This window comes from Carassius carassius, chromosome 49, assembly GCF_963082965.1.
Source record: "Carassius carassius chromosome 49, fCarCar2.1, whole genome shotgun sequence".
Classification (NCBI taxonomy): domain Eukaryota; kingdom Metazoa; phylum Chordata; class Actinopteri; order Cypriniformes; family Cyprinidae; genus Carassius; species Carassius carassius.
Genome location: NC_081803.1, coordinates 8430328 through 8446583, shown reverse-complemented (window position 1 = coordinate 8446583; position 16256 = coordinate 8430328). Strand labels below are relative to the sequence as shown.

Genomic DNA, 16256 nt, shown 5'->3' with positions numbered 1-16256 from the left:
ACAGTCATTTATATTGAAATGTATAAGCAGCACAGAGTTCCAGTGTTTTATAGATTCTCCCTTCGATTTGCTATGCTGATGGCCTCTAGTTTAGTTATTGATTGAATGAATAAATGCATATTATTGCTTAAATGTAATCATGATTAAACTTGTGATATGTGAATGGATCGAGAACAGTAGCAGTGCTGTATAATATTCCTGTGTATAATGCTGCCCTTGCTGTCATGTCGATCATAACATTCCATCATCTGCTGTGCCAAGCATTAGAAAGCTGTCTCCATGACAACTACACCATGGCGCATGTGAACAGGAAGAAGGCTGATATGTGAGCAGAGTGTTAAAACACGCTCATGTACAAAGATGCCACACACACCCACACTGTCGATGATGTTTATCTGCGAGGGATGAGGTTAAACCATCATTTGTAAACAGCAGACCGTGATGTGTTGCCTGTCAACTGCATATCTTCTCAACCTCGCATCCGTTCTATCCTCTCTCAGCTCTTTAGTTGTCTGTACATAAATCTCATCTTTTTTTTTTACTCTTATCTGTCTTTGAACACAAATAGGACACTCATTCTTTTCTCTAAGAGCTCTTTCAGCGACTAAGTTAGCCATTGTATAATTGATTGTGTTGTTATTGATTCTTCAAAACTCTTCCAGTCTTTCTCCATTGCAGAACCATTTAACAATAATGCATTGTTGAGTACAATTTGGATAATCTGCCATTAGTTAACATACCTCTGGATGGTTGTCTTTGTCTTGTCTGCAAAGTCAATGTGCCCACTACTGCTCCCATGTTGTCACTGCAGAGACACGCGTGCTCAAGCTAATAAGCGTTGAGTCTGCCAGTCTGTGTTTCTTTGTTGAAGCCCCTGCTCTTGTTTTCCTCTCCACTTTCCTCTAACTTGTCAGCGAATAAAGACAAGCTGGAATTTTCTTGGTAAAAGCATATGGTTCCTTCCTTGATGCCCCTCCCACAAATTTCTCTCTCTCTCTCTCTCTCTCTCTCTCTCTTCAGTTCTCTTTCTTTGGCTTATGCTCTTGCTGTTTCTCCATGGTCCCGTTTGTTATTCAGTGTCAGGAACTGTTGCACACACACACACACACACACACACACACACACACACACACACACACACACACACACACACACACACACACACACACAGCAAGCAGATCTGTTCCTTATGGAATTGCACATTTCCAAACAAACTGAATGTAACAAGATGGATAGTGACTTTAGTTCACACTCTACTGCACAGGCGTTTGTTGTTCTATCATGGTGGGGATGTTCCACTGACTTTTGTTGTTCTTATATTAGGCAAATTATGTTTTCTGTCCTCTAACCCAGGGATAGGTAACGTCGGTCCTGGAGTGCTGATGCTAAACTCTGCAGGACAGCAGCACTCAAGGACCAACGTTGCCTATCCCTGCTCTAACCTTACACCTAAACCTCATTAGAAAACATTTTTAAAGGGATAATTCACTCAAGAATGACCATTATTTAATACTCACACTCGTGGTGTTTCAAACCTGATTTTTGTTTTCTGTAAAAAAAACAAAAGATAATTTGAAGAATGTGTTTTTGTTTAAACAAAGAAATAAAAATCCTGTTCAGTTTATAGTAAAATAGCTGTGGTTGCCAGAAATTGACCATAAAAATTGAGTGATGTTTAGCATATATAACAGGGTGGAATATTGGTGCCTTTCTATTTTATAACCATATATTTCATTATGTGATATAATGTTTATTTATTATATAAGCTACAAATAATATTATTACAAACAATAAATATTAAGTAAAAAACTGAAAATGTCATAAAACTGAACAAAAAGTAAGAAAAATTTAATCATATGGGAATGTCCTTTTACTGTTTTTCACCATAAATTATATGGTCATTAAAAATAAATAAATAAATACATTGTGAAAAACACATATTTGATAGTTTTGGACTGAAAAAATTACATATAATTTTACAGTAATATTACATATAACCAATACAGTTAATATGTACAATTAACTAATGAACAGGTTTTTACTGTAGCATTTTTAGCCTTTTTCTGTAGATCCCCCAGTGTTGATGATTTTACTACATTTGTGGACACATTTAGTCCCCATATTGCAGGCAAAACCTAATCCATATACGTCAAATGACCTGTAGTCTGACTGTGAGTGTTTTGTTTATTCTTCCACTGTTCATTCCCATTTATGTGCCTTTGTGCGTGTTTGTTTGAAATGTAGTGACTAAGATAAGAATGATTCATGGATAGAGTACTCTAAATTTGAGTTTGTGCACTGTACATATACCATTTTAACGCTTTGTAAGTGACCCATATACTCTTGTTTGTTTATGTATTCTCTCTCATTAGTGGGGAACTGACCCCACAAACTTTTCAGATTAAAGAGATGGAAACAGAGATCAAGTAAACAGAAAGACAAACAGCGGAAAACAAATTGCCGTCGGTAGCTGTCTGAGTTTCAAAACAGCAGGTCTGTAACCTTATTAATAATCCAAAAAAGATGAGACTTCAGACGGACGAGCTTTGGGCTCAGAGTGTGGAGAGAAGTTGGAGGTAATGAGTAATTACATAATATCAACCCGCACCGCTCCATGTTACGCAAATCCAGCAGGACTGACCTGAATATCAGGCAAAGATATCCAGCAGTCTGCACTCCATCACTACAACCCGGTCTGCACAAAACACAACACTCTGAAGTTGAACCATCTGCTTTACACAGGATAAAGATGTTGGTATCAACATTCAAATTTCCTCAGACCACTTTTTTTTTTTTTGATGTTTGTAATGCTTTTCTCACTTTGGCAGAAACAATGATATCCAGCAAACGACTGGCATGCATGAAATCCACACAGGCAGGTGTAAGCCTCTTTTCTTGCTCAGTCTGTGTTAGACGTTGCTTTGCAGACGCCTCACTGAATCTGCTAATGCATTTGGGAGATGGTTACAGATGATTGACTTACACTTGAAAAAATATTCAGCGGTGTGAATGACAGCCTGAAACCTTGTATCACTGAGAACCTATAGTCATAGTGATATTGTTGAATAAGGTTTTGCAACAGTGGTACAGTAAGAAATTGCATAACAGAATTTTACCAGCAGTGCGGTAAAAAAAAAAAAAACAGCATTTGGATTATGTATGTTTGGATTTATTAATAAGTAATCTCTTCTATTCCTGTGTGTGCAGATCGCCATTGTTTCCGCACAACATTTCTTAACAAATATATATATAATATTTTGTAGTGTTGTAATTGTATTTTTTAAGCTGCTGATCTTTTGATAGCTTAAAAAAAAATTACTGAAAACTTTCTACTTTTCTAAGTTCAAGTATGAGTTGAAAATGTTAACATATATTAATATTGACATTAACATTAACATATATTAATATTTTAATATTAACATAACTATTATTTGTTATAATAATGTTTTGTTTTTATAGTGCTTAGCATGGTATCTTAAAATTAATAAAATACAACCAATATAAACCATGCATATAAATTAATTCAAGCATGTGAAATGACATATCATTTGGGTTTGTTTATGCTAATCATTTATTTCTCAAGTATTGATCACAGAATTTTATTTTATTTTATTTTATTTTATTTTTCATGTACCATGGCATGAATAACTAATTAGACTTCAGGTTTTCACTATTTGCCAGCTTTACTTATTTATTGTTTAGTAACTTGTTTTGTGAAATATGGAATTCATTTTGTAGATGAAATGCCCTTTTTTATGCAAAAAATTTATTACTCGCTAATTGTTAAAATTATCATGCCTTGTGTGTCAATTATTGAGCTCTTTGTGTTGTTTTGATTAGAATAGTCTTTAACCAATGATAAGACATAAGTCTTTCACATTACTAGGCTGTTTGCAAGGCATCTAAAAGGAAAGTCCACCATCTACAGCTATTACTAAGTGAGTTAAACCTGTGAGTTAAACACATTCACAAATACAAATCTAGTAATGAAACAGTACAGCTGCAGTCTTTTATATAGGCCATTCCTACAAACCTAGAGATACACTAAAGTTGAAACTGAAATCTCCTATTTATCATCCTCACATTTGTTTAATCCCCAACTCATGAACCTGAAGCAATGCCCTTCAGAAATACAGCAGAAGTTCTAGTCCGTCAGGGCTGAGTGCCAAAGCCGACACACAGTTTGTATCTCTAGTTATAAACTCAAAGGCAACTCCTGTAACTCCTGGGGATTTTAGTGAAGACTTCAAACAAGCTTTCTGTCTTCCTGCCCAGAACTGGTAATCCTTTTGGGTCCATAATCTTTCTTCAGGTCTCCCGTGTGTATACTGTATATGTGTGCACATGAAATATGGCTCTCTCTTTTGCTCTTATGAGCGAGTAAAAACACATGCCACCACATGTGAGTGCAGTGGTGTTGATGTTGTGTTGATTTGTTGCAGTATTGTTTTAGCATATTCTGTAGCACATAAAAGCTGTGGAGAATCAGAAATGGTACATTTGCATGGAGTACACGTTAATTAACCTTTAAGGCATAAATAATCACTAACAAACCGCCTTCTCTTTTTCCTCTATTTATGCATTTTCTTATCACACACTTGCAGCCTGATCGTTCCACTTTTCAAATCCTTCAAATTGCCTCCTCCGTGTTTTCAGCTCTAACTCTGAGCGTTACAGGAGGTAATAATTTTGGAATAAATGGGCATGTAATACTTTCATAACCCATTATGCCTTTTATGGAGCCTATGCTAGCATATGGCAACACATTCACTTCATCCTTCGCACATCCACATTTACTTTATCTAAACTAAATTACAGGCTAATTAAAATAGCTGTTTGTTAGCCCTTTGAGATATAAACTCTGGCATTTATTGAAATTAATAAAACATATTCTCTCTATGAACAGTTTTTTCCTTTATAACACAACCCCAAGAGAAGTTTTTCTGTTTTAGCCAACTTCAAGTGGCATTCTGTTGCAATTTTGCTGTCCAAATATTCTAGGTTAAACACACACCTAGAGACATTAGATTTACACATTAAGTAGAACAAGAGTGATGCGTGAATAAAAAAAGTAATATATTCTAATTATCTTGATCTTCTCATCTACTCGTCCATCACTCCTTCATTCTCACAAAAAATAGCCTAATTTTACAAAAAACGTATTAATGAAGGTATTTAAAGCTGGGTAATATGTAAATTGGATCCTACCTGTTCTGAAGGTGACCTGTTTGGTGTGCAAAGAGAAGGTCCCAAACACTACACCCATCTTCAACAGAGTTCTTCACTTTTTCACTTTCCTCACTTTAGATCTTGGCTTGAAAGAAGCACTGGTCCCTGTCTTTATCTCTTGATGTTTCAACTCTCTTTCACTCTCAGGTTTGCTGGTTACTTAGCTCTTGCTCATTCTCTCGCTCTTTCCTTTGCGTTCTGTCTGTCTATCATGTGGACTCTGAAGGCTTCTCATCATTTCCTGAGCTTTTATTGGGGGATGAGAGAGACATGGAAAGAGAGGGAGGGAGAGGGAGAGAGATGGTGAGTGGTTCATTTAGTCGAGAATGAGGGAGTGATAAAACTGCGTAGTTAATAGGTCTATCCAGTAGTGTAAGAGCAGACTCGTGAAAACAATATCAGACTTGGTCTAGCAGGTATAAAAAGAAGATCCTCTTCAGTCAGAGATTTTAAAAGTGAAGTTTCATTTCTGTGGCACTAGCATCATCGAAGATAGTTATGAAAATAAGACATGATTTCCAAACAGGTTTCCTAAACATTGTCTGCTAGTGGTTGATCAAACATTTTGCCCCACCCCAAATTCATATGCAGGTGCATATATGCCCGGGCAGTTTGGGGGCTACCGAGCTGGGGGAACTTTAAATTGAAATGAGCGAATGTCCAATGAAGAGATGGTGAGTCAGGTTCATCAAATTCATTTTTGCAACATTTACTCAGAAAACATCAGTTTATTAACAAATTAATTAAAATGTATCCCTTCACTATTTTTTACTTTTTTGTTTGTTTGTTTGCTTTTTGAACTGCATGGTAGACCACCAACACGAGCCACGGGGCAAGCTTGCAAATTGAGGTAAGACTAGTTAAGTAAGAAAGCAAACAAAATTGTGTTTGCATTCAGTAGCCTATATGGCAGCATTCTTGTTCCATGTTGAAAAAAATAAAAATAAGATTAACGTCATAATATTTTAAGAATAAATTAAAAATGACCATAGTAAAATCATGTTATATTGCGTGCAGTTAATGTGAAAATTTCACCTATAGGCCTACTCCTCAAAAAAAAAAAAAAAACTGTGGCATCTGTCATTCTTTTGACTTTTTTTAAAAACTCTGATTAATCGATTTATGCGACATTAGTTTGTATTAAATTGTTTAGATTTTTTTCAACATGGATTCAAATATTCATGTTTATTTCATTAAAGAGGAAAATATCATTGTTTCATGCAGCTTGAACTGAGGCAAATTATTTCACACATTAAAAAGCGTAAAAACACGTTTATTGATTGATGTTTAAAGACTGAGACTTTGTAGTATCAAAGCACAAAGTTGCATACAATTTTTTTTAATATGGGCCCAGGGCTGAATCGCTATGCCACTGGCCTGTCATCAATTATTCCTTATTTAACCAGTCTTACCTCAATTTGCAAGCTTGCCCCGTGGCTCGTGTTGGTGGTCTTCCATGCAGTTTAAACAGAAATAATGTTAGCACTCTGACAATGTTGTGGTATTTACAAATATTATTCTAAAACTTCAGAAATTAAGAATTAAGTGGTTGAAAAATAAATTATACCTTTGAAATTATACATTTGAACACTCTCGGCATTTGATTAAAGCGCAAATGGAAAGCAAAACACAACCCCGGCCACAAATACATGCCACTTTCAGAGGAGCTTCTGCGCCACCTTTGCAGTGTAAATTCTGTATAATATGATGATTTGGTGCTCAAGAAACATTTCTTTTTATTATCAATCTTGAACAGTTGTACTGCTTAATATTTTTGCAAAAATAAATATCAAATAGAAGGTTTTGACAAATAGAAGGTTTAAAAGAACAGCATTCTGATTTACTTAATGTGCCCTTGTTAAATAAAATAATTTATTAGAATTAATAAGTATTAATAAAAATATACAACACACACACACACAAAAAGTCTTACAGACCATGAACTTTTGAATGGTGAAAGTTGTTGATTTAAATGTATGGTATAAATTATGGCATTGATTCATATTTATCTCTACATATGTTCACGTTAAAGTGTTAAATATGTTTCCTTTTTTAAGATATACATTTGACTGAACCAATTGGTTTTCTCGCTCAAATACATGGGTTTATGGGCTCTATCAGTGGTCAGAGTATCGCAGTGTGAGGATTAAGATAATCACTTTAACCAAAGAGCTTTCGCTCGCTTTCTAGAACATGCTGGACTCTTATCTATCTGGGCCACTTAAACATTGATATCTTTTAGCGCAGCACTCCATATTGACTCATTCACACACAGAGGGAAAAGACTAGAGATTCAATTACCCCCTGCTATTCAAATACAAGTGTTTGGGCTATTAAAAAGAGAGCTTTAAAAGCATAAAATCCTTGGGCTGGAAACAACTCTGGATAAACACAAAGCAGAGCTGAAGCATGTGTTCAAGAGGGGGAGTGAAAAACAGAAAAAAAGGCTTAGAAGAGGATAGAAAGAACAGGGATGATGTGAGGACGGCAAGGAATTGTGAGGACGAGGCTTTGTATCCTTGATTTTCACAAATCTCTCTTCTCTTCTGTCATTCCTTTCTGCGTGCGGAGGAAATGTGTGACAGCCAGATAGAAGTGGATGAACGTGAAGCAAAAGAAAAGACAAATAAGGAAATAGTGGGAAATACTGATGGGAAAGAAAGACTGAGCTGCTGCTTTTGAGTAAAGCCTTGTTCTGTCAAGAGCTGATCACTGAAACACATCTCAGAAATGTGCTTGCACATCATTCCATGTCCTTTCATCTGCCAATCACATTCTTCTTATTCTTTCTTAATCTTCTACCCAAACGTCCCTATTTCCACCCGGCCTGCTATACATTTTTGTACCTCTTTCTTTTAAAGGGTAATAAGATCAGTATCAAGGCCTGTTCACACCAACACTAATGTTTGGTGTGAAAATTCGGTCCAATTTGAATTTGCCACCTGCTTGTCGCTGAGAATAAAGTGAAACAGTATGTTTTCAAACAGCCGATCAGATTTTTGTATTTGTTACTGTGTTTATCAAATAACACCAGATACTAGAGCCAGTTCCGGATTCTTCCTCTGCTATTTACTGCTGCATTTTTTTGTAACAGTTTGTGACAAAAGTGCACATTTTATTGGTTTGCCAGTTCTTCGCAGTTGAAAAGAGTTTAGAATACATAAAAAGAATTCTGTCACATTGATGTCAAGCGAATCTTTGTGTTTTTGTGAGTCGTTCTCACAAAAGTGTCGGTTGTGACACTGCAAATCAAAAATCAGAGATCTCATCATGAACTTTCTTTCAAAAATAAAATAAATAAATAAATAAATAAATAAATAAATAAATAATAATAATTAAATAAAATAAATAAATAATATTGTGAAATATTATTCACAATATTATCACAATAGAACCGCTTCTCAATATTATTAACTCGTCGTTATCTTTAGGTCACGTCCCAAAACCATTCAAGCTGGCGGTTATTAAGCCTCTTATTAAGAAACCAAAACTAGATCCTAGTGAACTGGCAAATTATAGGCCTATTTCAAATCTTCCATTTATGTCTAAAATTTTTGAAAAAGTTGTGTCTGCTCAATTGAGCACCTTCCTGCACAAAAATGATCTGTATGAAGAATTTCAGTCAGGTTTCAGGCCCCACCATAGCACAGAAACTGCACTTGTTAAAATTACAAATGACCTGCTTCTTGCGTCAGATCAAGGCTGCATCTCATTTAGTTTTACTTGATCTTAGTGCTGCGTTCAACACCATAGATCATGACATACTCATCTACACAGAATCTTGTAGATTACAATCTGCAACTAGACGGATGTACTGTTACTTCTTCTACAGTCACAAATCTGGGTGTTATATTAGACAGAAACTTGTCTTTTGAAAATCATATTTCCCATGTTACAAAAACTGCATTCTTCCATCTTAGAAACATTGCCAAGCTACGAAACATTTTGTCTGTTTCTGATGCAGAAAAGCTAGTTCATGCATTTATGACCTCTAGACTGGACTATTGTTATGCACTTCTAGGTGGTTGTCCTGCTTCTTCAATAAACAAGCTACAGGTAGTCCAAAATGCAGCGGCTAGAGTCCTTACCAGGTCAAGAAAATATGATCATATTACCCCTATTTTACAGTCTCTGCACTGGCTACCTATTAAGTTCCGTATCAGTTACAAATTATCATTACTTACCTGTAAGGCCCTATAAATGGTTTAGCTCCTGCGTACCTAACTAGCCTTCTACCACGCTACAATCCATCACGCTCCCTAAGGTCACAAAACGCTGGACTTTTGGTAGTTCCTAGGATAGCAAAGTCCACTAAAGGAGGTAGGAGGCTTTTTCACATTTGGCTCCCAAACTCTGGAACAGCCTTCCTGATAATGTTCGGGGTTCAGACACACTCTCTCTGTTTAAATCTAGATTAAAAACGCATCTCTTTCACCAAGTATTTAAATAATGTATCTTAAATTGTGAGTATAGTTGTATCTGATCAAATGTGCATTCTTATTCTTTAGCCTGGGTTAAACTAATTAATTTTACTTTGTTGGAACAGCAGCTATGCTAATGATGTCTCTATTTGTTTCTATGTTTTATGGTAACTAGGATTTACACAAGCTCCAGTCTGGATCCAGAACACCTGAGAAGAGATGATGCTGACCCTCAGAGGACCCCAGATGATGCTAACCCTGAATCAACAACAGAACTAACAAATATTGCTACAAGTGTGACTGCATCATATAATAATTATTAATTATTAATAATATTAATAATTTTCATCATCTGGCTGACTACGAATTTTTCTACAAATCCTGTCATACGTGCACAAACTGACAGTCACCACTTATAAGCTATTACTAAATATTGTAGAAACATAATTTTCTGTATATATATATTGTACTTTTTATTTATTTATTTATTTATTTTTATTTTTACTATTCACATTTCTTTTATAGCACTAAACTCTTTCTGTATGGTAATTGTATCATTTATTTCAATTTGTATTTCTCCTAAGGATTAGATAAAACATCTGAGCCAGAATCGATACTTAAATGAAACATTACTGAGTACTCGATTAAGTCTCCTAAGCTATGGAAGAGCAACCTCTTAGTTGCAGTCAAATTTTCCTTTGGGTATCTGTGCTATACTCCACACTGTAACACTAACAAGAAAGAAAAGAGTTAAAGCACTGTACCAGCTTGATGTTGTTAAAATGAGGTTATTTTTGCTCATTATATATTTTACAAAGCTAATGTGTCAGTCACTCGACAGCGGCAGCTGCAGCTCACAGTATGTGAGTTACTGCCTGGGGTAGATCATCAGCCTGTGCCCCCTCATATGCCCACAGTTCACAGTCAGCTTCTGCTTCAGGCCTGCTGTTGACTGTATGTACTGTATAAACACAGTCCCTCGTGACCACGTAAGGACTGCAGTATGATTTGCAAGTGTGATGCGATTACAAATGCTACAAATACATGAAATGCTGTTTATGCTATGGAAAAATCTACTTATGGACCTGAATATTCCATTGTGGAGAGTTTTTCAGGTTTCTTACTTTAAGTCATTTTCTTTTTGAATAGCTGTTACACATGATTTTGCCTTGTAGGCGATTTGTTGAGGCTGTTGGCTGCAGATATATTTTCCTTGTCATATCTAATTTTGCCAGCCACCCTCAGAATGCTTACAGAGGCATTACAGGTGGCCTATTATGCAAAAATCACTTTTATAAGGTGTTTGAACACACTTTTGGGGTAAAATAGTAAAAATCCACCCACTCATTTTTTATTAATCCCAATAAATCATAAACAGTCATTCCAAACAAGTGGTTCCAGATTTCTCCATATATTGACGTCATACTAGGGAAAAGTCCAACCCATTTGTGATGATCTCTGCCGTGTTGGCATAGACCCAGTCCTGAGTGAGAAACAGCAGTCTGCCATTACTATTTTCTTGCTGTAGCTGCTGAAGATTCAATAGCAGCACCAAAGAGGTATTAAAAGTTTCATGTGATGGGATGCACCAACAAACATAGGGGTCTATGTTTGTAAAAAAAAAAAAAAAGGAAAAGTCCTATATGTTTGTGCTAATCATTTTATGCCAGAATGCATCAAAATGAGGGTCAGTTCAGTGCCGGAGTTGTGCAAAGATTGCTTCTGAAAGAGGGAACGAAACCAATGCTTTGCACGCGAATGTCAGCTCCAAAGTAAGCATCACCCCTCATATGTTGTTTTCCAGAAGAGCTTCTTGGCACTTTTTTAAGGATAATGTCTCTGCCTGTTTTCACTGATGCTGCCTTCACGTGCTACCAGAATGATCGTAAATTGGAATAAAAATATGAATGAGGTCGTTAAAAAATGCATACGAAAGCAATGTGAAGTCGACCACTTGAATTTGTCAAGCTCGTAATGTGATGGCATGCGAAGGAACCATGAGACCAGCTATGTCATTTTTTTTTATCACTCCGTGCTCCCCGTCTCTGTAATTCATAAACACGCATTATCAGATTGCATGGTATATGTATGTGAAGGTACAAAATATAAGCCAGTTCAATGTGCACAGATGGCATGGGTGCATTCATCAGTCTGAGAGGTGCAGAAGAGAGTGTATATGAGGTGGAGGAAGAGGAGGATGGGTAAGAGCAAGACCAAGAACAGTAATTTCAGATGAAATCAGAGCTGACCATGTCCTTGTGCATGGAATGACAGAGGCGAGAGAGAGTTCAACCTACAGTAATTTGAGATACCCTGTAGTCACCATAATCAGTTGGAAAGTTCAAAAGAACAGCAAAAGAAGAGTGGAAAAGAATCTTGTGTAGAATTGCTAGACTACCACGGAAGAACTGGCCTGTAGTGACTTAAGGCCGGGACACACCAAGCCGACTTCAACCATCACGTTGGTAGCTTCGGACCAAAAAGCTACGCTGGAACACACTGCACAGACTACAGCCGACAGCAAACTAACACGTGTGTTCTGCACATGCGTGAGAGGAATGAGCTGTTCATATCAGCAGCTATTAAAGTTTTTCTCGATTGCTAAAACACTATAACCAGGCTTTTGAAGTTTGAAAACCATTACGCCATTTTTCAAAAAGCACCACCCAATTATCCAAGTGGAAACACTAGGAGTCAAAATTGATCACACACCAATTAGAACCTTCGATGGATAAAGGGCCAGAGTCAGCTTACAGTTTCTCTCAGTGGCTTTGCATTTCTCGAATCAGAAATTAAATTCTCAAAACTACCTTTTCAACCTCCACTTTATTTAGTCCCTTGTGCACATCATAAAAAGTTTTGATCTTCTGATCAAGTAGCAATTGCTTATTCATGCAACTGATTATGCACATTTGTCTGTGATTTCCTATTTGCTATTGTCATGTTGCTGAAAATGTATTGTATAATTCTCTGAAATAGCTCAAAGGTATATCTCATGAATCATATCCATTCTTTTTCAATCAATATCCCACATACAGTACTGTACACATTAGTACTTTTTAAATGGATATATGGCATACGAAGTGCAGCCTTCTGCATTTCAATACAGTAACTGTCATTTAAACACTTGTCATGTAATACTAACAGAGTGCAGTGTTAAACTGACAACATGACTAAGCATTTTGGCTCTCTTGTTTGTGAACAATGACACAAGGACATCAGGCATCAGCGAGAGGAATTTACTCCTGCTGCCTGTCCAAGGCCAGGGGCCTGTGATGTTGAAGAGGTTCTTTGGCCTGTTCCAGACCAAAAAACAGGATAATGGGGCAGAATAATTATTTTTGTTGTTGTTGTTTGTTGTATTGTACTGTACTCAAAAAAATTGAGTGATGGTTTCAAGAAATGTGTTTTAACTGTAGCCTAATACAGTTTTTTTTACATTTTTCACAAGTGCATTTATTTTGGATATACTGCCATCTTGTGGTTACTCATGCCTGGTGGTTACCTGCTTGGGAGCAGGCTCAGTTCACGTAAACAGGATTACAGTAGATTGTGCCATTTTAAGTGATGATGTTACTGAACGTCTGTCCCAGCCACTGATACTTTCATATTTTGTATTAGTTTATTCAAAAGTATGATGTATGACTACAGCAATAATCAATAGACTGATCAATATGATGATTGTTTCAATATTGGATGTCTCAGTACAGACATGAGTCTCAGGTGCTTTCCACTGGACAGTACCAGTAAATTTGGGTGAACCAGAGAACTTTGGGTAGCTTCCATGAATATGACAGATATAGCATAAACAAGTTTGATGTATAATGTCCCCACAAGGACACCTGCGCCCAGTGAGAGGGTGGAATTTGGAATGGAAAGGTTATTTAAAAACAAATAATAATATAAAAACCCAATTATGCAATTATGAAATATGCCAGAAGGAGTAATAATTATGTGGCAAACCAGACAAGCTTTTTTGATTAAAAAGGCTAATTTAAAAATTAAATTAAAATTATTAACCAGAAGAGGGCAGCATTTTACACATAATCTACTTCGGAGCCTCTGTGCTGTCAGACAGTCATGCTATGCAACTGTAAGTGTAGGTTACATATTGACATAAACTATAAATGCATCTGTCCAGTAAATAATGCCAATGAGCTGTCATGCTCTTCCAATCATGTAACCTAAGAGCTTCTTTACATTCACTGCATGATCATCGACCTGACTTAGTGTCAGAGATCTCAGTGGTCTACAGTTTTGTTACAGTTGTTAGTTTTTTATTGTATGTTTTATTATTATTATTATTTTACCCATACTTTTAGTGTTTCAGCAGATGTGCTTCATCATTGTTTCAGTGAAATCATATAAAATTCCACATCCAAAGTCCCAAGTAAAGATTTGAGGCAACAAATCTACCAGAGAAGTCATTCATTTTCAGTGAAAATTGCAACAATAACAATAAACTATTGGTTTAAAGTTACTAACATCAATTGTAAGCTACTCGTTGCAAAGAAAATGCAAGTTGGGGAGCCACTTTAAACAGGCCATGTCCTGCCTGAAATATTGCTAGAAAGCCCACAAGTGACAGTAAAGTGACTAGCAGAGACATAATTGCTGTCAGTGTGAATGGTGCTTATTCTGCTATTCTGCTATAATGCATTGGTCTCATAACTAAATGATTTCTAATGTTTGTTTTGGGGGCTTGTAAACTCCTCAGCGAGCAAATTCGAGCCGACAATGATTGCCTCAGTAAGAGCTGTGCAACATCGACCCGACGCACCGTCTCAAGCTTTGGGTCAGTGCGCATATGACAAGAGAGAAGGAAATGATAGATGGGTGGAAAAAACAAAGACCAGAGAAAGAGAGAAAAATAAAGTGTATGCGGGATGTGTCCTGAAAATAGAGGAAAGATGGGTAAAGGAGGAAAGAGATGGAGGGGAAGAGTGCTATAGATGGATAGGGACGCTGGGGATAAAAATAAACTGGAGGAGGAAGTAGATTACGTAAAACAGGACAAGTGATTTAAAAATTAAAGGTGGAGACGTGCACTGTCAGCTTCGATCTGCTGTTAAAAGGAGAGAGAGAGAGCAAGGGAAAGGCAGAGAGGCAGAAGGAAAGAGATAACATGAGTTAGAGTATCGTAGTAGATGTTTATGTTCACTCTGCAGGGAAGAGAAAATCTGCCGCCAACCAGACAGAGTCTCCGTCTTCACTGCAGTGAGTCTAACATCTGGCCTCTGCAGCACGACATCTGGACAGGCAGCATTTAACTGCTGTTTCTTAGTCTTTAGTCTAAGTGGATTGTCTTGAGAGTCTCATATGAACTTATTTTACTTTAAAAGAATGGGTGTATGTTTGTTTGTAATTTGTAACAAATTTGGTAAAAAAAAAAATAAAAAAAAATTGTACCTAAAAGCTAAATTGTACTTTTGAGGATGTCCTAATGAAAATAATAGAGGAAAATTGCAAATTAGTAATTTTTTATAAAGTAATATATATATATATATTTATTTAAATTTTTGCATTTAAATGACTTCTTTATATTTTAATATATTTTAAAATATAATTTATCGATGTAATGGTAAAGCTGAAATTTCAGCATCACATGATCTTTTGGAATCATGCTCAAGAAACGATTCTTATTGATCAAGGTGGAAAATAGCTGTGCTGCTTAATATTTTGTTGAAACCATGATTCCTACATTTATTTTAAAAAAATCCTTTGCTTTATTGTCACTTTTGATCAATTTAATGCATCTTCACTGAATTATCTAATAATTACTGACTCCAAACATTTTCATGTTTTGCAAACTTTACGTTTATTGGTTTACCATAATCTTTTAAACATTGGAGTTGTGAATTATGCTCACCATGATAAAGGTATCCAGCTGGTGAACATATTTTTGCTGTTTTTGCACACATATATATAATTTATTTATTTATTAATGAGGCAGTGTAAGTATATATGAATCTAAACCAACCAGCCAGCAGCAAGTTCTTCATGTTTAGCTCAAGAGAGAGAGTGGAAAAAAGGGAAAAAGGAGACGTGTGTTCATAGCTAAAGGTTTCTATTTGTGTAAAAGAAAAAAGGACAGAAAGGACGGCAAAAGAGAGAGAGAGGTCGTACGTACATTAAGAAAAAGCTGACTGCTATCTCTAGAGAAAGTTCAGTCCAGGTGTTTCTGAAACAAGTGCATCCAAGTGTGTGCCAATGTGCATGTGTGACCCTTGAAGAGTGCTGAATGCCTCTGTGGCTGTGGGTGTGTGTCTGTGAGGCTGCCTATCTCTCCTCAAACTCACAAAGACTCAAACACACCTCTGGGACACTGCAGTCAGATGGACTCTGCTCTCATACACATGCAGTGTTGTTCCGCTCTCATCTCTCCTGGTTCCAGCTTATCTTTCCATTAAAAGTCAATTAAAGGGCCTCTGTTAACATCAACTGAGGTAACCATGGTTGCACATGCATGCAAACCTCAGTTTGCTTGTGCAAAGCCTGCAGTCAGAAAGATGGTCAGAAACCAGGTTTTGTTCAGTTAAGATGAAACATGGTGCATTGAACATTAAATGAACATTGTTTGAGCAAACTACATTATAGGAGGAGTCC

The 16256-nt window shown here is 36.4% G+C and overlaps 1 protein-coding gene across 5 annotated transcripts in view; it reads right to left on the bottom strand.

The window, feature by feature from the left end:
- LOC132132137 (Kv channel-interacting protein 1-like) overlaps positions 1-16256 on the bottom strand; it is a 37079-nt gene that overhangs the window by 14604 nt on the left and 6219 nt on the right. The window contains exon 1 of one of the 5 annotated variants that reach the window (XM_059544427.1): positions 5209-5449. The exons of 2 other annotated variants lie outside the window; for them this stretch is intronic. In XM_059544427.1, the coding sequence (XP_059400410.1) occupies positions 5209-5266 (58 nt within the window). In that variant the 5' untranslated portion in view covers positions 5267-5449. Of the gene's footprint in view, positions 1-740; positions 1002-5208; positions 5450-16256 lie in introns of those variants that run through there. 2 more of the 5 variants (XM_059544426.1, XM_059544429.1) reach the window with 2 other exon arrangements.